This window comes from Ictidomys tridecemlineatus, chromosome X, assembly GCF_052094955.1.
Source record: "Ictidomys tridecemlineatus isolate mIctTri1 chromosome X, mIctTri1.hap1, whole genome shotgun sequence".
Lineage (NCBI taxonomy): Eukaryota > Metazoa > Chordata > Mammalia > Rodentia > Sciuridae > Ictidomys > Ictidomys tridecemlineatus.
The window spans coordinates 85,495,974-85,520,562 of record NC_135493.1 but is presented as its reverse complement, the minus strand read 5'-3'; the positions used below and the strand labels follow the sequence as shown (position 1 = coordinate 85,520,562).

General features: G+C 45.9%; 2 protein-coding genes across 12 annotated transcripts; both read right to left on the bottom strand.

The window, feature by feature from the left end:
• Positions 1–3,246: 3,246 nt before the first annotated feature.
• On the bottom strand, positions 3,247–10,749 carry Ebp (EBP cholestenol delta-isomerase). 3 transcript variants are annotated; one of them, XM_005338643.5, is made up of 5 exons: positions 9,802–10,749; positions 8,301–8,663; positions 5,161–5,197; positions 4,908–5,038; positions 3,247–3,741 (listed from the first exon to the last, which is right to left on the bottom strand). In XM_005338643.5, the coding sequence occupies exons 2-5, from the start codon at positions 8,599–8,601 to the stop codon at positions 3,518–3,520; spliced, it is 693 nt and encodes a 230-aa protein (XP_005338700.1). In that variant the 5' UTR covers positions 8,602–8,663; positions 9,802–10,749; the 3' UTR covers positions 3,247–3,517. The 3 variants fall into 3 exon arrangements, with proteins under 3 accessions (XP_005338700.1, XP_021591186.1, XP_077890960.1); XM_021735511.3 differs by having other exon boundaries at positions 8,301–8,630; XM_078034834.1 differs by lacking the exon at positions 9,802–10,749 and adding an exon at positions 9,529–9,725.
• A 127-nt stretch (positions 10,750–10,876) lies between these two features.
• Positions 10,877–24,084, bottom strand: Porcn (porcupine O-acyltransferase). 9 transcript variants are annotated; one of them, XM_040280328.2, is made up of 15 exons: positions 23,928–24,084; positions 23,097–23,269; positions 21,593–21,714; positions 21,152–21,195; positions 20,602–20,783; positions 20,391–20,521; positions 20,256–20,273; positions 19,089–19,103; positions 18,865–18,990; positions 18,606–18,706; positions 17,289–17,365; positions 17,134–17,197; positions 16,945–17,030; positions 15,499–15,609; positions 10,877–11,297 (listed from the first exon to the last, which is right to left on the bottom strand). In XM_040280328.2, the coding sequence occupies exons 3-15, from the start codon at positions 21,706–21,708 to the stop codon at positions 11,196–11,198; spliced, it is 1,173 nt and encodes a 390-aa protein (XP_040136262.1). In that variant the 5' UTR covers positions 21,709–21,714; positions 23,097–23,269; positions 23,928–24,084; the 3' UTR covers positions 10,877–11,195. The 9 variants fall into 9 exon arrangements, with proteins under 9 accessions (XP_040136262.1, XP_005338697.1, XP_077890955.1 ...); XM_005338640.5 differs by having other exon boundaries at positions 21,593–21,785; positions 23,928–24,069; XM_078034829.1 differs by lacking the exon at positions 23,097–23,269 and having other exon boundaries at positions 23,928–24,080.
• Positions 24,085–24,589: the final 505 nt, after the last annotated feature.

Here is a 24,589-nt window from a genome sequence, read left to right as displayed (position 1 = left end):
GTCCCTGAGTTCAATCCCCAGTACCTAGATAAATAAATAAAATTTCTAGGGGTGTAGATGTAGCTCAGTGGTAGAGTGTTGGCCTAGCATATGTGAGGCCCTGGGTTTGATCCCCAGCATCACAACAAATAAAATAAATCAAATAAAGTTGGCATTCATGTAAAAACTTCATTTAAAAAAATAAATGACCTAGGCATGTAATCTCGGTGACTCAGGAGACTGAGGTAGGAGAATGGCAAATTTAAGGCCAGCCTTAGCAACTTAGCAAGGCCCTAAGTAACAAGCAACATAATGAATGTAGCTCAGTGGTAAAGTACCCCTGGGTTCAATTTCTAGTACCAAAAAATAAAATTAAATAAGTAAATTTCTGTTGTTTAAGCCATTTGGTCTGTGGCATTTTTATTATGGCAACCCTAGCAAACTAATGTATATTTTGATACTGGGAAGTGGGGTGCTAATGTAATATATAGAAATGTAACTTTGGAACTGGGTGATGGGTAGAGGCTGGAAGAGTTAATTTTTTTTTTTGTAGTTGTAAATGGACAGACTGTCTTTATTTTATTTGTTATGTGGTACTAAGGATCAAACTCAGTGCCTCATACATGCTAGGCAAATGCTCTGTCACTGAGCCACATCCCCACCCCTGAGGCTGGAACAGTTTTTGAGGTATATGTTAGAAAAAGCCTTGATTGCGCCACGTATGGTGGTACATACCTATGATCCCAGCTGCTCTGCAGGCTGAGACTCTGCAGGAGTCTGCAAGTTCAGGAATGAATTACAGGAGGATTGCAAGTTCAAGGCCAGTCTAGGAAACTTAGTGATAACCCTGTTTTAAAACAAAAAATAAAAAGAGGACCTGGTATGGTGGCAGTGGTGCTCAACTGTAATCCCAGTGACTTGGGATGCTGAGGCAAGAGAATGGCAAATTTGAGACCGCCCTCAGCAATTTAGTGAGGCCCTAAATAACTCAGCAAGACCCTGCCTCAAAATAAAAAGGGTTGGGGATATGGCTCAGTGGTAAAGCACCTGGGTTAAATCCCCAGCACTGCCCCACCCCAGAAAAAGAAATGAAGAATCTAGAATTCAGTCATTCCACTATATGTGGATACAGCAAGAAGGTGCTATCTATGAGGAAGTGGGCCCTCAACAGAAACAGAATGTATCTGTGCTAGCCTCAAGAACTGTGATAAATAGCTGGGCGTGGTGTCACACCCCTGTAATCCCAGTGGCTCAGGAGGCTGAGGCAGGAGGATCTTGAGTTCAAAGCCAGCCTCAGCAAAAGTGAGGCGCTAAGCATTTCAGTGAGACCTTGTCTCTAATAAAATACAAAATAGGGCTGGGGATGTAGCTCAGTGGTAGAACTCCCATGGGTTCAGTTGCTAGTACAGAAAAAAAGAAAGAAAGGGAGAAAAGGAAGTATTAGGAAGGAAAGAACAAAAATGTGAAGATTCATAAAATTCTTAGCCTGTCCAATATTACAAAATCAAAAAGTGTTCTGGAGGGCTAGGGTTTAGCCCAGTGGAAGAGCACTGCCTAGCATGTGCAAGGCACTGGGTTCAATTCTCAGCAACATAAAATAAATAAAATAAAGGCCCATCACCAACTAAAAAATATTTTTTAAAAAATGTGTTCTGGAGGGCTGGGGATATAGCTTAATTGGTAGAGTGCTTGCCTTGCATGCACAGGCCCTGGGTTCAATCCCCAGCACCACCACCACAACAACAACAAAAAAAGTGTTCTGTAGAGAACAGTATGAGTGTGGCAGGAAAATTACTCCATAAAGAAATCATGAGTGTGCTGCACTGATCTAATCTGCTGTCTCAGCAGAAGTCAGGAATAAAGGTGGGACAATACCAGTGGAAACACTCAGGTAGCTTGGGACTAAAGGGAATAGAGATGGGATAAAATGAAGGAAGGCTGTCTACCTTCTGAGATTCTACAGAACAAAACAATAGAACTTTCTGGCTATAAATATATTTTAACTTTCAAAAAAAGGAAGAGTGACCCTAATGGTACTGCCATGCCCTCCTCAATTCTGGAGGGCAGGGCCACGAGTTTTAGTTGTAGTGCAGAGGTAGAGAAAGCAACAATGCTGCTCTAGTTGGCCCAGAAGGTGTTGACCCGACCCTGGTGGGCCAGGGGACAGAGTATCCAGCCAAAGAGGATTACTCTTAGGCCTTAAAATGTAATGGAATTTGCCCTGTTAGGTTTTAGATTTACTTGGGACCTGTGATCTCATTATTCTTACCAATTTCTTCTTTTGGGAATGGGAATATCTCTCTTATACCTGTCCCAACACTTCATTTTGGAAACAGCAAACTGATCTGGTTTCACAGGTTCTCAGCTAGAGAATTTTTGCCTTAGGATGAATCGTACCTCTCACCCATGCTTGATTTAGATGATATTTAGGTAAGAGTTGGGATTCAAAGTGAATACAGGGGTTAGGGGTGTAGCTCCGAGGCAGAACACTTGGCTAGCATGTGCAAAGCCCTGGGTTCCATTCCCAGCAACCCCCGCCCCTCAAAAAAAAAAAAAAGTCAATGCCAGAATGGGCAAAGAGTTTTGTGCTGCTGGGATATGGATGAATATAATTTATATGCAAGAAGGACATGAATTTGGGGGAGAACAGAGAGCAGAATGTTATAGACTGAATCATGTCCTCCCCAAATCTATATGCTGAAGCTCTGAACTCCTGTACCTCAGAATGTGACTGTATTTGGAGATAAGGCCTTTATTTTAGATGAGGCTGTTAGGGTGGCTAATCCAATCTGACTAGTTCCTAAGACGAAGTTTGGACACACATATACACACAGACACCAGGAGCTTGGGTACATAGAGAAAAGACCACGTTGGGACACAGTGAGAAATCAGCCACCTGCAAGCCAAGAAGAGATATCAGAAGAAATAAATCCTATGGACACTGTGACTAGCTCCGGAACTGAGAAAATAAATTTCTGTTGTTTAAGCCATGCAGACTGTGGCATTCTGGTATGGCACTTCAAGCTGACTAACAGAAGGGCCTATGGAGTCTGTGATAGGGTCTATGGGGTGAGTGATGGGGTGGTCTTAATTCAGGAGTCCAGGTGGTGAGTTATGGGGTCGTTAGGGTAAATGATGGGATCATGTGAGATCAGTACTGGGAGTTTGTGAAGTCAGAGATGATGATGGGGGGTCTGCAGATGAGTGAGTGAAGAAGAGATTAATCACAAGGCATTTCTAGGGTTAGTAATTAAAGATCTCTCAGTATTCAAGCTATGATATTTTATTTTCTGATTTTAAAACTTGCCACCATCATGGCTTATGTCTTGTTCCTTGCCTTATGTCTTGTTCCCAATGGCTCCTGGCAGTAGTGCTATACAATCCCTATCTTTCTCATATCTGACCCTTTTTGTGGCCACTCATCAGTCTGAGTGTCACAAATCAATAAGCTTTGGCCCCTCCAACCTGTGGGAGCAGGATTGGACTCTTCTGGCAGGAACACATCATCAGTCAGTGTTCCAGGCCAGTCCACTGCTTGTTAGTTCTGCTTGCTCTTGGCTTTTGTGCCTTTGCTGTCCAGTGTTCTCTGGGCACGAGCGAGCTGCTTCAAGGAATCCAGCACGAAGATTGCAGGTAGCACTAGCCACAGGGCATTCATGAAGACGAAGTAAAACCAGAAATAGAGTGGATGGCCGAATTCCCCATGCTGAAATCCATCACGGTACTCTGTCAGGAAGTATAGTACATCCCCATAAAGCTGGCCTGTGGGAGGCAGGAGGGGAAAGGATCAACCCCTGTGAGGAAGAGGAGGCTAACCCAGACTCTCTTTCAAGGCATTTCCCAAGTCATCCTTCAAGGTTTCAGATCTTAGGATCCTAAACTCAGAGAGCTAAGAATTCTGAAATCACAGAACTAAAAATTTCAGAAATCCAAAAATGAGAATTCTATACATCAGAGCATTTAGAAGATTTTGGCAGCTCTGGGGATTGAACCCAGAGGTACTCTACCACTGAGCTACATCACCAGCCTTTTTAAAGTATCATTTTGAGACAGGGTCTGGCTAAGTTGTCCAGGCTAGCCTCAAATTTGTGATCCTCCTGTCTCAGCCTCCTAAGAAGCTGGGATTATAGGCATGTGCCATCCAGCTAGCACTGAGAATTTCTGAACTCAGGAGAACTCATATGTCCAGAATTGAAGGAAGTTCAGAATCCAAGACAGCTTAGATTCCAGGGCTAAAGGGAACCCCTACATCCAGAACTAAAGAAAGTTAACAATTTAAGAATATAAGAAGACTAGCTGGGTACAGTGGTGCACACCATAATCCTAATGGCTTGGGAGGCTGAGGCAGGAGGGTTGGGAGTTCAACTCAGCCAGGCCCTAAGCAACTCAGTGAGATCTTGTCTCTAAATAAACTACAAAAAAGGGCTGGGGATATAGCTCAGTGGCTAACTGCCCATGGGTTAAATCCACAGTACCAAAAAATATAAGAAGACCGAGTCTTCAGGCTAGGATTGTGGCTCAGTGGTAGAGCGCTTGCTTAGCATGCACGAAGCACTGGGTTCAATCCTCAGCACCACATAAATGTAAAATAAAGGTACTGGGTCCACCTAAAACTAAAAAATAAATATTAAAAAAAAGAAGACTGAGTCTCAGATAAGGGAACTCAGAATCCTTGTCCTAGAGGATCCAGGGGCTTCTTGAAAGCATAGGACATTACATATAACTTTCATAGGAGACTCTGTGATGAAGGAAGAAGAGAAATTGAGATGCAAGATCAGAGAGGGGCATGGCTGTTTTAGTACTTTAGGGAGTTGGTCACTCGGGCTGATGTGCCTCTGGATGGACATAATCAAGAGAGATACTACCCAGGGGGCTATACCTGTGTCTGTGGATTCCCCCATCAATCCCTCTAGTGCCCAGTGCCTCACCCACAGAGACCAAGAACTGTAGAACAAAGCGGAGGGGTTGCTGGCGGAGAAAGGCAATCACCACCCATAGGCTGAGTGGTCCCCACAGGCAAGCTGTGATGGTTTCCATACAGATAGTGAAGTTGTCATTACTGCAAGAGAAAGGATGGAGGGACACTGGAATTAGTATGCTATGTGCACAGGGCACCCTATTAAAGCTGACTTACCACCACCCCAAACCTATGCAGGGCTCCATTGACCCAGAAACACTTACATGATGTATCGGCTGTCTCCCTTGGAATACTCTTTCCCTGAAGAAAAGAAAAACACACATGAAGAATTAAGGAAGAAAAGGAACTTTCCTTTGTGAGAACTGGGGCCCCTGTAAGTTAGCAGACTTCATAACCTCTCCATGCCTCAGTTTCTTCATCTGTGAAATGGGGTAGCAGTTTGGATTCTAAAGTTTAATAATGTGTGTCTTCTACATCATGTACAACCATAAGAAGGGGAAGTGATACTCCATGTATGTATAACATGTCAAAATATATTCTAGTCATGTATATCTAAAAATAACAAATGAAACATTTAAAAAAAGAATGTGTGTGACACAGAACAGTGTTGCTGTGACTTCTTGATACTCAAGAAGTGTTTGGCCAGACTTGGCAGGTGCATGCCTGTATTGCTAGCTGTTAGGAAAACTGAAGCAGGAAGATCACAAGTTGAAGGCTACTCTGGGGTAAATTTGCAAGACCCTGTCTCAAAATTTTAAAAAACAAAATAAATGAAAGGTAGCTCTGAGTTGTAATAGCATCCTGGGTTCAATCCCTACTACTGAGGGGAAAAAAAGCATTTGTGGCATAAAAGGAGGCAGATACAGATAGATGATGGAGTGAATGGGGTGGGGGGTATAGTTCATTGATAGAGCACTTGCTTAGCATGAACAAGACCCTGGGTTCAATCCCCAGCACTGCCAAAAGAAAAAGGGATGATGGAGTGAATGAAATATTTCATGATAGATAGTGTGCAAGAGAGAGCATATATGCAGGTGAACAGATGAGTGAATGAAAGAATGAATAGAGAATAAGAAAAATATCACTTGGGCTAGAGCTGTGGCTCATAGTAGATGTTTACCTAGCATGTGCAAGGCCCTGGGTTCCATCCCCAGCATGGAGAAGAGAAAAAATTAAAAAAAAAAAAAAAACCCAAACCCAGAACCGCCCAAGGTAAAAGTTGGCAGGAAACCTAAACAGTTCTTCACAAAAGAGAATTTCCAAGTGGCCAATAAACATGAAAAGAGCTCAAACTTTTTTGTTTGTTTGTTTGTTTATAGTAATGGAGAATAAACCTAAGGGTGCTCTACCTCTAAACTACATTCCTAGCTCTCTTAATCCATTTGTTTTTGATGGGGATCAAACCCAGGGCTGCTTAACCACTGAGTTACATCCAAGCCTTTTTTTTTCTTTTTTTTTTTTTTTTTAGTACAGGTGCTTAACCACTGAGCCATATCTCCAGACCTTTTTTATATTTTATTTAGAGACAGGGTCTTGCTGAGTTGCCTAGGGCCTTGATATGTTGCTGAGGCTGGCTTTGAATTCAAGATCCTTTGGCCTCAGCCTCCAGAGCTGCAGGGATTATAGGCATATGCTACTGTGCCCGGCTTCCCCAACCCTTTTTATTTTTTGAGACAGGATCTTACTAAGTTGCTGAGGCTGGCTTTGAACTTGTGATCCTCCTGCCTCAATCTCTTGAATCCCTGGGACTACAGGTGTGTGCCACAGTGCTCAGATAAAAGTTTCTCAAACTTTCATTAGTCATTAAGGAAAAGCAAATTAAAATCATGAGTTATCATTCACATTCACTAGAATGACTAAAATTTAGGAAATATCTGACAATACTAAATGTTGGTGAGGATATGGAGGAACTAGAATTGTCCTGTTTTGCTGGTGGGAATGTAACATGGTACAATCATTTTTTTTTCTTGGTACCAGGAATTGAACTCAGGAGCACTGAAACACTGAGTCACATCCCCAGCCATTTTCTATATTTTATTTAGAGACAGGGTCTCACTGAGTTACTTAGGACCTTCCTAAGTTACTGAGGCTGGCTTTGAACTCATAATCCTCCTGCCTCAGCCTCCTAAACTGCTGGGATTACAAGCATGTGCCATTGTGCTGGCTAGGTGCAACCATTTTTGAAAACAGTTTAGTAGTAGTAGTTGTTGTTTTCAGTGCTGGGGATGGAACCCAGGGCTTCAAATATGCTAGGCAAGCATTCTACCATTTAGCTACAAAACCAGCCCCAGGTAGTTTTTCATAAAGTTATATGCACACCTACCATAAGACCCAGCCATTCTACTTCTACATCTTTACTCAGAGAAATAAAAGAGGTTTAGTCAACACAAAGACACATATTAGAATGTTCATAGCAGCTTTATTCATGAGACCAGAAAGAAATATTGTCGAGAGAGTAGAAGATTAGAGGGAAATGCACTGTATTGATTGTACATATCAAATAAATTTATTACATCTATGCTTTGAAAGCTTTTTATAAACTGGGCACAGTGGCACATGCCTATAATTCCAGCAGCTTGAGAGGCTGAGGCAGGTGGATTGTGAGTTCAATGCCAGCCTCAGCAAAAGCGAGGTGTTATGCAACTCAGTGAGATCCTGTTTCTAAATAAAATACAAAATAGGGCTGGGGATGTGGCTCAGTGGCCGAGTACCCTGAGTTCAATCCCTGGTACCCCCCCAAAAAAAATAAAGGAAAGAAAAAAGAAAAAGCTCTTTATGATAAGGAGTGACCTCAATTTATTTTATTTATTTGTTTTTGGTACTAGGCATTGAACCCAGTGGTGCTTAAACACTGAGCCATATCCCCATCCCTTTTTATTTTTTTATTTTGAGACAGGTTCTCATTAAGTTGCCTAGGGCCTTGCTAAATTGCTGAGGCTGGCCTCAAACTTGAGATCTTCCTGCCTTAGCCTCCTGAGACCCTGGGATTATAGGCAATTACAAGCATGTAATCCTGGCTAGGATTGACCTCATTTGAAAAAGCAAAGTTCAATGGGGCACAGTGGTGCATATCTGGAAACCCAGTGACTTGGAGACTGAGGCAAAAGGATCACAAATTCAAGGCCAGCCTGGGCAACTTAGTGAGACCTTGTCTTTTTTTATATTTTTTAAGTTGTTGATAGACCTTTGTTTATTTATTTATTATTTATTTATATGTGGTGCTGAGAATCAAACTCATTGCCTCACACATGCCAGGCAAGTGTGCTACTCCTGAGCCCCAGACCCAGCCCTCTTTAAAAAAAATCTTTATTTTTTAAACTTTTCAAATAAATTAATTGAAGAATTTGTAAGCCAATCCCTGCCCAGGAAGTTCCCTCCCATAACATAAGAATTCAGGACTCACAGAGTTGAGACAAGAAGACTTGATCTCCAAGAAGGACCTCGTGGTAGAGAACGAACCAGCCCTCAATCACCAGATGAATGAATGCACACACTGCAAACCAGCACAAGGACAGTCGCCGCCAAGTCCCCAGTGGGACAACTGCAGCACGACCTGACAACAGCCATGTGGTCACAACTATGACCCCAGAGATGGAGAATAGGCCAGCCAGGATATGCCAGGTGGGGAGGTCATTAGGCACATAGTTGTCCAGCCTCAGGTGCCGAGGCCAATATGGGTGCAAGGGGCCTGCGTTGGTGGCCATGTCTCTGTGGGCTGACAGTCACGTGTGGACTAACAGGAAGGAGAAAAAAGGAACAGAATAACCTGGGCAAATAAAAAGCAAAGTGAGATAATTAAATTAAATCCAAATACTTTATTACTACAAGAAACGTAAATGGACTGAATTGACCAGTTAATGGACTGACTGTAAAACTGGATTATAAATAATCTAATTTTAGAGATAGATAGACAATAATGGAATTGTATACTCTTTAAGAACATGAATATAATAAGGCCACAGAAAGACTGAAAGTCCTTCAAGCCCTCTGGGAGCTGCAGTAATTGGAAACAGGTCTCTGGTTTAGCCCTCAGGGGTCACAATCTTGTTAAGGACACACAGAAACAAGGCCCTCACTGGTCCCAGCCTTCACTGGTCACAGTCTAGAGGAGGTGACAGGTACCAGGTCTGGTCCCAGCCCTCAGGGGTCACAATTTGGTGTGGGACACACAGGAACCGCTCCTGATCCCAGCCCTCATTGGTTACAGTCTGGTAGGTGAGTTCAGTCACCAAGACAGACCCCAGAAATCAGAACTAACACTATTTTCTTTCTTTCTTTTTTTTTTTTTAGTGCCAGGGTTTGAACCCAGGTGTGGGTTAACCACTGAGCCACATACCCAGTCCTTTCTCTATCTTTTTTTTTTTTTTTTTGAGACAGGGTCTCATTAAATTGCTGAAGCTGGCCTCGAACTTGCAATCCTCCTATATCAGCCTCCTGAGTCGCTGGGATTACAGGCATGCAGCACTGCAACCCACAGGGCAGTGGCAAGACACAGGAACCAGGCCAATGTTTACACTACTGAATGGAAAGGTATTCGCTCCCGCCAGAGGGAAGGAAACCGTGGGCGAAGCATTTAAAGCCCACTATTCAAAAGTTACAGCCGGCTGGCAAGAGTATATTATGCTGCCAACCTGCACGCGACTAGGAAGGGCTGGGATCTCCCGGGCGACGCTAACGAGGAAAAGGGGAGTCAAACACAGAGACCACCAATCAGAACCAGAACCCTCCAGTCCAACAACCCAACGAGAAGGCGGGTCTTCCGTCGTCCGGACAACCGCGGGGAGCAAGGGGTCCCGCGCAGGCGCAAGGGTCAGGGATTAGAGGCCCGCGAGGCTGGCGGAGGGCGGGCCATCAGGTGGTGGAGAGCTAGGGGATGGAATGGAGAGTCGGGCGAGAGCACTCACCGAAGCCGCGCGGTCGCAGCAGCCAGCAGCCGTTTCCCACAGGCTCCCGAGCTCGCTAGGCTGACTTTCGCTAGAAAACGTCCCTAGTTCGGGCCCATCCCCTCACGGTTCCCCCGCCTAAAGAAGCAGGCCAATGGAGAAGCGGGAAAGGTGCCTCCCAACCAATAGGAAATCTCCGTGTGCTGCAGGTCCCATCCTCACGCGTGGTGCCATTTTCGCTGTTGGCTGAGACCAAGTCAGGAGTGGGGTGGAGGCGGGGACTGTCAAAGGTTGGTGGGCATTTCCGACCTGTAACCAATCTGCAACGATTCTTGGTTTCAACATCCCCGACCCCTCAGCAATCGCAGCGGAGATAGACAAGCTCCACGTTTGCTGGAGAGACAGCGTTTTCTTGCCTTCTCTGTTTTTATAGACAACCAATCCGTTCCCAGACCAACCCTCAATGCAAGGAAACTATGACAGGCAGGTCACATCATGCACACTGCAAAACCCTTGCCCTCCACTGGCCCTGAACTTTTGCTCTCATAACTCCAAAGTCCTAATAGCAGCAGGTGATCCTCATCTCTCCTGACTTCGAGTCAGAAGAACCAATCAGAATCCAGGCCTCTCGGTCCTGCTGGCCAATTGGCATGGAGACCCTCAACTGAGCCAATTCTAAAAAGCCAACCAGAATGAAATGACGCTAAACCTGGACACCCAAACCAAGCTCCCAGTCACAATTCAGACTCATCCAATTAGAACCCCCAACCTTCAGATCTAGGAGCCAATAAGCGTCAAGCCTTCATCTGTCACGCGTTCCTTCCCGTCTGTCCCAGAACAACCAATCAGAACAGGGATCCCTGTTTTCTGGCCAATTATTATCAGACTTCCCCTACGTTCTGCTATAAAATCTGTACCCACTCCACTCAAGTCAAGCAGGACCAGGACACTGCCATCCTTGGACCCATCACTAACAATCATAAATTAACTATGAACTGCTCCCTCTACATGGTTTTCAGTTTCTAAACCTTTATCTGTGCTGTACCCCCCCTTCCTCACACTCCTATTCGCATCTGACCAGTGAAGAAAGAGCCTATTGTGTATTTCTACTTTTATTTGACAATAACAAACTGTATATAAAAAGGGAGAAGGCAGGCAGGGAAGCCCTGCATCTCCCCCTCTCTGCTTCCCCATGTATCCCCCACCCCTAGGCCTTAACAGGGACCACCCCCTTCCCGCCTTGTGGTGGGGTGGGGATTGACAGGCATGGAAATGTGTGTGTGTGTGCGTGTGTGTAGGGGTGTGTGGGTGGTGTCATGAATGGAGACGGGTCCAGGAGTAGGGCCTTCTCTTACCCCCCCATCAGAGCTGGCACTCTGAGGAGGAGTCTTGAGGGTCTATAAGGGTTATATGCCTCAGCCTATGAGACGGTAGAAGATCCAGCATCCAAAAGTGACCCAGTGACTGGCCCAGCTGAGCTCTGACCACTTGTGGACAGTGTATGCCATGCCGTAGCCCTGTGGGAGAGAAATAGGTGATGGTTCTATTCAACAAGGACAAAAAGGGTCTCAGGAAAACCCATCCTTTACCCAAGGATGTTCTGTGACTCCATAGTATCCCCAAGTGATAGAAGTACCTGAGTACATACACATGAAAGGTGACCAGATATAGTTTTTATTTTCTTACTTTAAAATCATTTTAAGAGTCTGAGGGTGTAGCTCAGTAGTAGACTGTATGTTTAGCATGATAAGGCCCTGGGTTTGGTCTGTAGAAGTACCCCAAAAATATTTTCAAAATGAGACAATGTAATTCTACTCTCTGACCTGTATTCTACCTAAATATAAAAAGTTGCTAGAAATATTTTTTAAATATTTATTTTTTAGTTGTAGTTGTACACGATATCTTTATCTTATTTTTTTAAATATTTTTTTAGTTGTTGATGGACTTTATTGTCTTTATTTTGATGTGGTGCTGAGAATCGAACCCAGTGCCTCATACATGCTAGGTGAGCACATTACCACTGAGCCACAACCCCCAGCCCTCTTTATCTTATTTTTATGTGGTGCTGAGGATCGAACCCAGGGCCTCGAACATGCTAGGTGAGTGCTTTACCACTGAGCCACAATCCCAGGCCCCCAAAAATAATTTTTTTAAAGACGAAAATTACCAAAGGAGGTGTGAAGGCCATTTTCATAAGGGAAAATAAAATGACCTAAGGATATGAAAAAATGCTCAGCTTCCTTCATAATCTTACTCCTTTTTTGGGGGTGGGGTACCAGGGGTATTAGGGGCACTCAAACACTGACTCATATCCCCAGCCCTTCTTTGTATTTTATTTAGAGACAGGGTCTCACTGAGTTGCTTAGTTCCTCACTGTTGCTGAGGCTGGCTTTGAACTCACAATCTTCCTGCCTCAGCCTCCCAAGCTACGGGGATTACAGGTGTGCTCCACTGCGCTCATAATCTTTCTTCTTTTTTTTTTCTATTTTTTTTTGTAGTTGTAGATGGACAGAATGCCTTTATTTCATTTGTTAATTTTTATGTGGTGCTGAGGATCGAACTCAGTGCCTCATGCATGCTAGGCAAGCGCTTTGCCACTGAGCTAAAGCCCCAGCCCCTCATAATCTTTCTTACTCCTAACTGGCAAACATATCCAAAATGTCTGAGAGGCAGTCTGCTGGTGGGGTGCACTCACATATTGCCGGTGGGAACACAAAAAGATAACTTCTCCATTGACACTCTCTGGAATATATCCTAAACAGATCTGTCTACATTTGTATGATTCCAAATGGGTACAACTTGATTCAGTGTCATTTGCAATAGGAAAGGACTGCAAATAACCAAGTGTCCATCAATTAGGGTCATGTTAAAGTTTGTTGCATCACCACAATGGAAAAAAATGGATGAGGACATTATGTACTGATGTGGAGGATTTTTAAAAATTACAGAATAGTGTGATTCATGTGTTATGTATAGGGTAAAAATGGGAGGGGGATAATTAACATATATTTCTATATTTGCTTGATATGCTTGAATTTTGGAAGGATGTGTGTGTGTGTGTGTGTGTGTGTGTGTGTGTGTGTGTGTGTGGTACTGGGGATTGAACCCAAGGCCTTGTGCATGCCAAGCAAGCACTCTACCAACTGAGCCAAATCCCTAGCCCCTGGAAGGATATTTTTATAAAAATAAAAGTAATTACTTGTAAGAGGGCAAGTGATTGAGCATGGGAGAAAGACTTTTCCTTGTAAATATATTGCATACTGCTTTTATTTTTTCCAATGCTGAAGATAAAACTCAGGACCTTACCTGGAGAAAGCAATCATTCTACTACTGAGATATACATCTAGCCCTAAAATATTGAGGTTTTTTTTTTTTTTTTTTTTTTTTTTTTTTGGTAGGGGTGGTTCTGGGGTTTGAACCCAGGGGCACTTTACCACTGAGCTACATTCCAGACTTTTTTCAAAAATTTGAGACAGGATTTCACTAAATTGCTTAGAGCCTTGCTAATTTTCTGAAACTGCTCTCGAACTTGCAATACTCCTGCTTCACAGCCTTAAAATATTGAAATAAAAATAAAACAAAAAAGTTATTTAAAAAATAGGCCAGGTGTGATGGTGCACGCCTGTAATCCCAGGAGCTCGGAAGGCTGAGGCAGGAGGACTGAGAATTCAAAGCCAGCCTCAGTATAAAGTGAGGCGCTAAACAACTCAGTGAGACCCTGTCACCAAATAAAAAATACAAAATATGGGCGTGCGGCCCGGGTTGGATCCTCAGCACCACATACAAACAAAGATGTTGTGTCCACCGGGAACTAAGAAAAAATAAATAAATGTTAAAATTCTCTCTCTCTCTCTGTCCCGCTCTCTCTCACACTCTCTCTAAAAAAAAAAAAAATACAAAATAGGGCTGGGGGTGTGGCTTAATGGTTAAGTGCCCCTGAGATCAATCCCTGGTACCCCCCAAAATAAATAAATAAAAATAAAAAGGAAGCCAAACCAAGACTTTGCACACTCAGCCTGAATAAAAATTAAAAATTGTTTTAATGAGGAAAAAATGAAGTTTTATTTTGTTAAAAATTTAAATAAGAACCAAAATCTGGATTCTGCAAGAGTCATTTGAATAAACACTGTTTTAAAAATTGTTCTTAGTTTTTTAAAGAATATTTGTGTTTTAATTGTAGTTGGACACAATATCTTTATTTTATTTATTTATTTTATGTAGTGCTTAGGATTGAACCCAGGGCCTCACAGGTGCTAGGCGAGCTACCGCTGAGCCACAATCCAAGCCCCTGTTCTCAATTTTGAAAAGAGTAATATCTTGAATTTGCACTCAACATTAACTAAAATAGTGTAAACATTTTAATGTAACTTTTTTGAGACAGTGTTTCACTATGTTGCCCAATTTAGCCTCTAAATTCCTGGGATGAAGTGAGCCTCTCCAGTAGCTGGCACTACAGGTTCATACCACTATGCCCAGCAAACAAAATTTTTAAGGAACAGAATTTGGAGTTTGCTCGCTCAACCTGAGTAAAATATAATACTTTTAAAAAAGTTAAATGAGGGGCTGGCTGGGGTTGTGGCTCAGTAACAGAGCACTTACCTCACACATATGAGGCACTGGGTTCTAACCTCAGCACCACATAAAAATAAATAAACAAAATAAAGATATTGGGGCTGGGGTTGTGGCTCAGCATTACAGCGCTTGCCTTTCATGTATGAGGCACAGGGTTCAATCCTCAGCATCACACATAAAGAAATAAAGGGGGGCTGGAGTAGTGGCTTAACGGTAGAGTGCTCACCTCACACATGTGAGACCCTGGGTTCGATCCTCAGCACCACATAAAAATAAATAAGTGAAATAAAAGTATTAAAAACAAAAAGAAATAAAGGTATTGGGACTGGGGCTGTAGCTCAGTGGTAGAGCGTTTGCCTAGCATGTGTGAAGCATTGGGTTGGATCCTCAGCACCACATAAAAATAAATAATATTGTATTCATCTACAACTAACAAAAAATTAAGAAAAAGAAATAAAGGTATTAAAAGATATTGTGTCCATGTATAACTAAAAAATATTTTAAAAAGTTAAATAATCCTGGCATAATCGTACTTGTCTATAATCCCAGCAACCCAGGAGGCTGAGGCAGGAGGATCACAAGTTTGAGGACAGCCTCAGCAACTTAGTGAAACAGTGTCTCAAAATATAAAGTAAAAAGAACTGAGGATGTAGCTTAGTGGTAGAGCATCCCTGGGTTCATACCCCATTACTACAAAATGAAAACACAAGAAAAACAAAAAAAAAAAAAAGTGAAACCTGGAATTTACACTTCTCTACAAAATGAATTTTATTTTAAATTTTTTTTTCATTTTAACATTTTCTTAGTTGTCAATGGACCTTTATTTTATTTATTTGTGTGTGGTGCTGAGAATCAAACCCAGGGCCTCATGTATGCTAGGCAAGTGCTCTACCACTGAGCCACAACCCCAGCCCTAAAATGAATTTTATAAGGAAAATAAGTAAACAGATTTTGCACCCTTTACTCAAAGAAAAGAGCCGACAGTGTGACTCAATCTGTGGGACAAAAGGAAAGGTGGAACAAGTTGCACTTGTTGCAGAAGCTAAGAAGCATGACCTGCAGAGCTCATGCCTACTTCCCTGCTCTGTCCACGAACAGGAAATCCCATCCCTGATTCACACCCCCCAACAAGGGCCCCCACCTCACCTGCTCCTCTGTGGTGTCGTCCACATCAACATCAAACAAGGAACCCAGGTAGGCCAGGTGGAAGATGGCCAGGGCCCCAAAGAGCAAGTTTAAGGCTCGCACCCCCAGGCCCTGTGGGGGACAAATGGATACACTTGGCAGCTGGACCTGTTCACTGTCCCCCACCTCCACCTGTGCAGGAAAGCCCCGGGGGACACACAAGGCACTGTGAGTCCCAGGAAGGAAGATGTCCATGTACCCCGAGATAGGAAAGAGATGGTTCAGGGGGCCTCTTATGGGAGCTCAGAAGTATCCAAGGACAAGGGTGCTGTTAACCATGAGAGCATCCAGGTTGGGGGAGATGCGAGCCTTTAGGCAGAGGAGCAAAAATGGTGGGACTTTGAACTGGGGGCTTATGGTGATGAACATTGGTACCAGGTAGGAGACGAATGGGAGTTGTCTGTATTTCTTCTGGCAAACAGAATGAAAACAACAACAAAACAAAAACAAATACCACCATAACCTAGAGAGCCCATATTTTCCCCACCCAAATCCTCCTTACTCTGCTCAAGACACCCTGACCTTCTCAGTGTTTGTCAAGGATTCCAGGCCTGCACCTGTGTTGGAGCCTTTTACACGGGGTGTTCCCATTACCCGGATGCTTCCCTCCCTCTCCTCCTTCACTTAAAACTCAAAAGTCACCACACCCAGGAGGACCTCTCCTACCCTGACTTCCCTATTTAAAATGGAAATCACACCCCAAATACTTCCCATCCCTTTTCCCTTATATTTAGCACTACTCATACCCTGACAAACTATTTTTTGGGGGGGGGCACTGTAGATTGAACCCAGGGGCACTTTCCCACTAAGCCACACCCCCCCATCCTTTAATTAATTAATTGATTGATTTTGGGGTACCGAGGATTAAACTCAGGGGCACTCCACCACTGAGCCACATCCCCAGCCCTATTTCGTATTTTATTTAGAGACAGGGTCTCACTGAGTTGCTTAGGGCCTCGCTAAATTGCTGAGGCCATCTTCAAACTTGTAATCCTTCTGCCTCAGCCTCCCAAATTGCTGGGATTATAGGCATGACCCACCACACGTGGCCCCTGACAAACTATTAGATTTCACTGATTTTTATTTTACTGTCTCCCCTATTAACATGTTTTTCCCAAAGGGCCAGCACTTTGGCCTGCTTTGTTCACTGCTGTGTCTCCAGCATCTAGAACTAGCATGTGCTTAATAAATGTTCCTTGGAGGAATGAATGGCAGGTGCGTATACAGCAGGTATTCAATAAATGCCTGTTAGAGAAACAGATGCCAGTGAATAGATGTGAAGTTATGGGGATGGCTCCGGGACCAGAACAGTAGGCTGGACACTCTGAGACAGGTACAAGATGGAGACATAAGTGACATTTTTGAGGGGGAGCGTTGGGCACAAGGTTGCCCAGGCTGAACCCTCACCAAGCGATGCCGGTGTGAACAGTCTGGCAAACACCGCTTGGACAGGACGCAGGCACTGAGGATCCGAGCCAGGCGCTTCCGGAGGACTGGGACAGTGCAGAAGATAAGGGGTAAGTTTAGCCTCAGGGGACAGTGGCTCCAGCTTCCTACCAACATTCCATCTGTCTGCTAACTAGGCTCTGTACTCACCATGCTCCACATAAGTGATAAATGCCAGAGACAGGAGTACTGCAGCCAGGTGGAAGCTGAAGCCCTGGGGACCCAAGGGCAATGAGGTAAGTGAGGAGGAGGCTCTACTACCCACGCGATGCATCCCCCCCACCATCCTGTTCTGCCCTGCTCACGTGCAGGAGGGCGCTGGCTGCATAGGTGACCAGCACAGCTGAGAAGGTCCCCAGTCGGAGGGCATTCTTGAAAACATCTGGCAGGGAGAGATGTAGATTAAGGTTCTTTGGAGAGTCCCCCTGCCCTTCCTAGAAAGCCTTGATACCCATAATCTATTGGTACCCCAGGATAAAGTCCTTAAGATGGCCTCCACCTCCACATATCTAAAATCTAGCTCCTGATCTTCCCTTCCAACATACTTATCCCATGGTCTTCCCAAGGTCAGTCAATGCCAAGTCCACCCTTCCAGGTCCTCAGGGTAAAATAACTTGGAATCACCTTCCATCTGCCTTTCCCCACTCCCACATTCTAGAGATTTAGCAAATCCTGTCAGTTCCTTCTTCAGAATATATCCAGAATCTGGTTTCTCCTCTCCGTGTGCTCTGTGCTATTGCCCACCACCATTGTTAGCCTGGGTTGCTAACAGTGGCAGGAACCTAACACATTGCCCATGGCTCTCCTCTATGAAGAGTCCTGCCATTGAGTGCCTCAAAAAGCCAAAGTCCTCTCTGTGGCTCACAAAGTCCTACAGGACCTCTCTGACTTCATGTCCTATCACTGGCCTCCTCATTCACTGTGCCTACCCCAATAACCTATTTTTATTTCTTTTCAGTGCTAGGGATCAAACTCAGGGCCTCACACAGGCTAAGCGGAAGCTTTAACACTGAGCTACATTCCTAACACTCCACTGCAGTGACCTTGCTATTCCCCACACACCAAACAAACTGCCTCAGGGCCTTTGCACTTGCTGTTTCCTCCATCTGTCACACTTCTCCCATATATCCACATTCCTTGCTCTATTACCTTCCTCAGGTCTTTGTTCAAATGTCCTAATGTCCTGTCCTCATTCAGACTTGCCCTGGCTAATTTATTTTAATTTGCAGCACGGCCCCCTACTCTTGTCACCTGGATTACCTTTACCTGCATTATTATTGTGAATTTTTACCAGAGCACTTATCACCAACTAAACCATTTGTGTTATTTTTTTTTCTCTTCTTTATTATCTGCTTCCCTCTTAAATGCCAGTTCTAGCAGGGCAAGGATTTTTGTGACTTTTTTTTTTTTTTTTTTTTGTGGTGCTGGGGATTGAACTCGGGGCCTGGGCATGCTAGGCAAGTGCTCTACCAATGAGCTACACCCCAGTCCCTTGTGAATTTTTTGTCTCTGCTGTATCTTCAGTGCCCACTCACAGTAATTGCTCAGTAAATATTTGTTACATAAATGTGTGAAAGGGCTAGGGTTACCAACTCCCCTGGAGTGGTGACTTGATGACTCACAATTATTTAGCCAGTAAGACATGGGCAGGTTCCAGCTTGTGACAACTTCCACCATTGACCGGGGCAATTCCACGTTCAGTGGCTTAGACACTGTTAGGTCCCTGTAGACAAGAGACATGCAGATCCAGTTGGGATCTCAGTCCATCTGGATACCACACATTTGTCTTGGTTCTACCCTCCCCTGGGAGTCCCCTCCCTCCTCCCTGCAGTTCCTCTAGGCAGCACCCTGTAGGAGAAGGGGCCCCCATGCCCTCCCCACCATTCAAGGTGATCCTTTTCCTCCGTGAAGCCAGCCCCTGCCAACGTGGCTGTGGCCTCGGATAGAAAGCCCACAAAATAGTTGCTGAAGTGGAAGGAGACAGCACTCTCATAGGCTCGCAGCCACCTGCAAAGAAAGGGGCAGGGGAGAGAGGCATCATGCCCAGGCCCTGCCAGGATACCCCACCATCTGTCAGCATCCCCTCCCTTGCTCTGTGGACTCACCTTACCATGGTGCCCCTAAGGCCCCCAGGGGTCAGGAAGGGAGCAGAGAAGAAAGAAAAGAGAGTCAGAGAGACCCCGGAAGTTGGCCTGAGATGTACACAGACAAAACAGAAATGTAGTGGCAAAAGAGGCAGACACACAGACAAATACTGACAGGTGGCTGTTTTCATGCAACTTAAACGGATGCATGACATGACCTATGATATGGCATGGCCCTGTATCCTAAAACAGTCATAACATCAGACACAAACGTTATCAGACTTCCAGCTTTGCAGTGACCACAAGACAGTCAAAACAAACAAACAACGAGAAAAACCACCCCTTAGTCTTAGAGACGTCAACTGTTCAATGTACACACACACATATACACGCTGGCAGTTTTACGATCAGATGGTCAAAAACAGGCAGCATCCTGCATGGAAAAAGCATAGGCTCTGAAATAAGTCCTGGGATTAATGCTTGGCTGCTCAGCTGGATGACACTGGTCAAGTGACTTTTTGGAGATTCATCAGCATCAGACATAATTAGCAGCCAGTGAATGGGGGAGGGAGGCATATAATCAGAGAGTAGATCCAGTCCTGGACAAACCAGAGGCAGACAGTGTGTCCTATGTGCAGGTGCAGGCTCATTATTGGTCATGACCTCTCAGTTAGACAATATCAGGCAGTCAGAGAAGGCAGACACACAGGCCGGATCAATCACAGAGAGGCACATACCAGAGTCATAGGCCAGCAGGAGTCATGAACTTAGATTAACCCTGTCCAATGACAGCTACACACTCTGTCATCGACAATGGCACAGTCAAAACTCTGAGTTCCATATTCAGGGGATCAGTGGCCATAGGCAAACAAACTATGCATCCCCCTACCTGGAGTCACAGACAGGTTAGTCACCAATGAACACAAACTTGTCATGTAACTTCCTTTGAATGGAGAAAGAACCGAACAGATGGACAGCCAGACACAGTAATGTGTCAGAGTGTCAGTCATACACTGAGTCACAGAGTCAATCTTGGTCAAATGGACAGTTAGAGATGGATATCCGATCTCTGTCTAGTCATGGGGTATATAGTCAGATACATTCCAATTTCTGGAACCAATTGGTCCTAGATTCTGCCCCCATCCCTAGTCAGCCCCCCCGCCACCCTCAGCACCTGCCCTTATTTACCTGGCTTTGCGTTTCTTGCTGTAGTAACAGAAGACAGACAGAGAAGCATTAAGAGATAGGATCAGAGGTGGGGAGACCCCAGGCCCCTACCCAACCCCTTCACTGCTGGGCAGGAGCCTCAAAGATCATGCTCACTTTCGAAGGAGGCGGTCACCATCAAGGGGGATGAAGTAGGGAAAGAGGTAGGGGCCCACACAAGTGGAAAGTACAAGGCACAGCAGGGCCAGCGCCAGGCTCCGGGCCACCTTCTGCAGCCATCGGCGGCTCTGTGGGGATTAAGGCTCAGTGAGCACTGTCCAGTGATGGCCCCCACAGTCCCTGCCCACCCATCCTCCCAGGACCTCACCAGTGGGCGGCCTTGGACAGCCTGTAGGTAGCTGTGGAAGGATATCCAGGGCCCAAAGACGATGGTGCCCACGAAGTAGAGGTAGCCCATGAACTCCACAGGTGAGGGCACTGCACCCACCTCGCCCCGGTCCAGATCGAAGCCCAGAGACACTGCCTTCATAGCCACAATCATCTGGGCCCCTATGTGTGGGGCCCATGGTCAAGTGGATGGGCAAGAGAGCAGGTCAGCATGGAGGGACAGGGCACACCCGGTGAGAGGAGAAGATGGGTACAAGGATGGGTAGGTGGGCATAGGACCAAACAGGCAGACTGCTGGGTAAGTGGGCCCAAGACAGGCAGACACCCTTACTCAAAAGCATCAGACACATACATGAGATGACCCAGCAGATACTCCAGGAAAACACGGTAGAAAGAGACATAGACACAAAGGGAATCTGAGGTCTACATCATAGGGCAGCAGACAAGGGAGAAAAGTGGAGAAGAGACCCGGGGTGGGGGGCAGTTGGGAGTCATGGAGAAGACAGGAAGGCTGGGGCAGGGCTACCTACCTCGCATCTTGTGCCATGTCACGGTGTCCACCATGTGCATCTCACTGAAGAAAAAAAGGTGCTTGTCTTGGCCCCACAACCCCCATGGCCTCTGATACCACGGGGGTGAGGGGGACCAAGTTGCTGAGAGGGTTCTGCCTTCCCCTTTCCCCTGTTCTGTACAACTTCCTGGGGGGAAAATTCCCCTAGGCTCCCTCCTCCAGGGGAAAACCCACACCCAATCGGGCCTGTACCACCTCATGAAAAGACACATCTCCTAGGCATGTTTCTCCAGGAATACTCCACATCCTCCCTGTTTGGTGCCTCCTCAATAATTATCCCAGACCCTTTTCTTTCTACTCAAAATTCCGTGCCCTCCCTATCTTGGACAACTTCATCGGATGCCTAGGTACCCTTCTGCCCTCCTGCCAACAGGGCGAGGATGAGAATGCACACCCATACCCCATGAGTAGGTAGATGAGGATGGTGACGGAGAGGAAGACGCCGCGATGGGAAGAGTGTCGGCAGAGGAACAACACGAGGTAGCACAGGAGGCTGAGCAGCACGACCCAAACCATGTGCAGCTGGAAGAAGTGGTAGAGGCTGAAGAACCCGCCTGCCACGGTGCTTGCATGCTTCAGGTAGGATGGCAACCCTTCAGGGGAGAGGGAGAGAGAACAAGAGAAAAAGGGAGAAAGAGGGAGAGAAAGAGGGAGGGAAAGAAAGAACAAGAAAGGGAAGGTTGGTGGATTGGTAGGGAGGGGAGAAGGACCTGGGCAGAGGGCAAAGCTTGGGTGAAGGCCTGGAGGTTGGAATGTGGTGGAATTGGAGAAGACCCGAGGCTGATATTGAGGAGCTGAAGAAGGTGGCAAGGTCTGGGTTTAAGGAAAAGAAATCTATAAAGGACATTTTGGGGACCCAGAAGAAATTCAAATATCAATTTATATTGGGTAATTATTGTCGGGGGGCGATGGTTGAGGCTGTGGTTTGGGAGAGGATATTCTTGTTCTTGGAGGCTATACAATGAAGGATTTGGGAGTGAAGTGTCATGATATCAGCAAGTTATCCAAGTGATGCAGGAAGATGATAGATCAATGGATGGACAGAAGAGAGATAAAGATAGGTTGAGGGAGCTAATGTGGCAAAAGGTTAACAGTTGGAGAATAGATGAGTAGTTCATTGTATTATTCCAACTTTTCAGTAGCTTTGAAATATGTCTAGATAATAAACCTAGGAGGGCTGAGATGTAGCTCAGTGATAAGAGAGCCTATTTAGCATGTGCAAGGCCCTGGGTTCCAACCCCAGCACCACAAAAGATTAACAATAATAAAAAACCTAGGGGGATTAAAACATCCATTTAAAACAAAAAAAGAAAGAATAGACCCGTGAATCTCAGATTTCCAAAAACATCTCTGCATCCTATAGGAACCTAGGGACTTGGAACCTTATCATTTGGATACAAGTCTGCTAGGATTTTGGAAACATTCCAGAATCCTAGTATCCAGAAATCTCATCAGGTCCCGATTATAGAAATCCAGAATGCCAACATTTTGGAAGCCTAGAATGTGAGGATTTCAACTTGTTAAAACCTCCACACCCTGTAAACATGGTATTTTGGGATTCCATAACCCTACAACATCAGCATTCCAGAATTTTATAATCTTGAAATGTAGACATTTCAGGATACCAAGAACCTCAGTTTTCCAGAATCATAGAATCCAGAAATACTGAAGGGCATGGCTTGGTATAATAGGATGTGGCTTGGCCTAGTGAGGCTTGGGGTAGCTGGGCAGAGTAGGATGTGGTTGGTAGAAGGGGGAATGATCTGGTGGAATGTGATGGGGCTAGACATGTCGGGACCTATTTTGGCCTGGCTGGATGTGGCAGGGTAAGGTGTGGCTTATGGATGAACATGGCAGATATGATATCATCTGGTGTGGTGGCACACAGTGTGGCAGGCACTTACCAAGCCTCCAAAAGAGGCGACAGGCGAGGCAGATGGCAAGAAGCAGCCAGATTTGGTCAAGGCCCTGCTGGACTGTAGGCAGGAGACAGCCCTGCAGTAGCTGCTGGAAAAATTCCTGACGGCTGAAGGTGGCCATTGTAGACCCCCACGGATGGAAAGACAGATGGATAAATCTGCCAAGGGGGAACACAGAGGGAGCAGGATGTCCATGGGGTCACCCGTGTTCAAGGGATGGACTTGAGCACTTTTGGAAGCTGTGGACTCCACAGCTGGTATTGGGAGCCTGGGAGAGGATGTGAACATCAGGTACATCAGATTAAGCCACCAACTGTGTGTGGGGGGTGAGTGTTCTGAATGCACACACACAGCTGTGACCTGCGGTGAATTGAAGGACCCGTGTGTCTTGAATGCTGTGAACCGTCCGGTCTGAGGCGATGACTGAATGATGTGCATTCTAGGCCCATATATCAAATGGGGCGGGAGGGGGGTAGGGGACTCCTTGGTTTCCAAGGTAGAGTCGCTCTGTGTGGAGGGCAGATAGGGGGATTCTGTGACACTTTGGGGCCGTGTGCATCTCTCCTTGTATGGATGGGGGGGTGTCCTGTATCCTCCGCGTGCCCCATCTCACCCCCACCCGGCAAAAGGCCACCAACAAAGCCTTGCCCACATTCAAGGACTGCAGGGAAGTGTAGGTTTTGGCAGGGGACAGAGCAGGAGGGGAAGTCGGAAAGGTGATGCGAAGGGGGTCCCAGGACATGCGCTACAGATCTCGCGGGGAGGCCGGATCAGGATGGGAGCAGGAGAGCCACACGCACACTACTAGCAACCTACCTGGCAGAAAGGAAGCCGTGGTCCTGGGGGCCGGGGACGCGCCGCTGCTGCCACCGTCGCCTCCTCCTCCGGGCAGCCTTCCCCGCAGGCCGCAAGGCCAGGACCAGCAGCGGCTCCCAGGGCGGCGCGGCGAAGCGGGCCCTTTAAATCCCGGGGCGGACCGGCCGCCAGGATCCACCAATCGGGGAACGGGTGGGGGCGGGTATCAGGAGGAGGGAGCGAGAGGATCGAGTGAAGGAGGAGCAGCTTGGTAGAGGGGAGCGGGGCGCGGGGCGCTGGAGGACGTCGGCGCGCAGAATGTTCGCGCGCGCACTTTTCCGGCCTGTTGCTGTTCGAGCCATGGAACATTTCGCTTCGGGAGGTTTTCTGGTCTCCCTTGAATTTTCGAACGGACCAATTTCTGATCCTTGGGGACTGAGATGGGGAAAAATGGGGAGAGGGAGGAGGGCAAGCACCTTCTCCCCCAAATGCTCGCCCACTCATGTCCTCTCTACACCTGTGCGTCCCGTTTCACAAATGCGAAAATAAGCCGAAGTCCTATCCCTTTCCAACCTTTGAGAAAACTGAAGGGATTTCCAATCCTCCCTACCCCCGGGGCCGACCAGGAACATTTATGGGTAATGACAGTGTCACCTATGAGCACACACTAGGCGCCTGCGCTT

Bases quoted from the DNA above. Each gene is read 5' to 3' on its own strand.
- Porcn (XM_005338640.5), bottom strand. From the start codon at position 23,232: ATGGCCACCTTCAGCCGTCAGGAATTTTTCCAGCAGCTACTGCAGGGC. The intron at 21,786-23,096 runs GTAAGTGCCTGC...TCTCCCCTGAAG, and splicing joins TCGCCTCTTTTGGAGGCTTG to GGTTGCCATCCTACCTGAAG. The intron at 21,196-21,592 runs GTATGGGTGTGC...TTTTTTCTTCAG, and splicing joins CTCATCTACCTACTCATGGG to TGAGATGCACATGGTGGACA.
- Ebp (XM_005338643.5), bottom strand. From the start codon at position 8,601: ATGGCCACCAACGCAGGCCCCTTGCACCCATATTGGCCTCGGCACCTG. The intron at 5,198-8,300 runs GTGAGTCCTGAA...TCTTTTCTTCAG, and splicing joins AGTCTTCTTGTCTCAACTCT to GGAAAGAGTATTCCAAGGGA. The intron at 5,039-5,160 runs GTAAGTGTTTCT...TTTCTCTTGCAG, and splicing joins GGAGACAGCCGATACATCAT to TAATGACAACTTCACTATCT.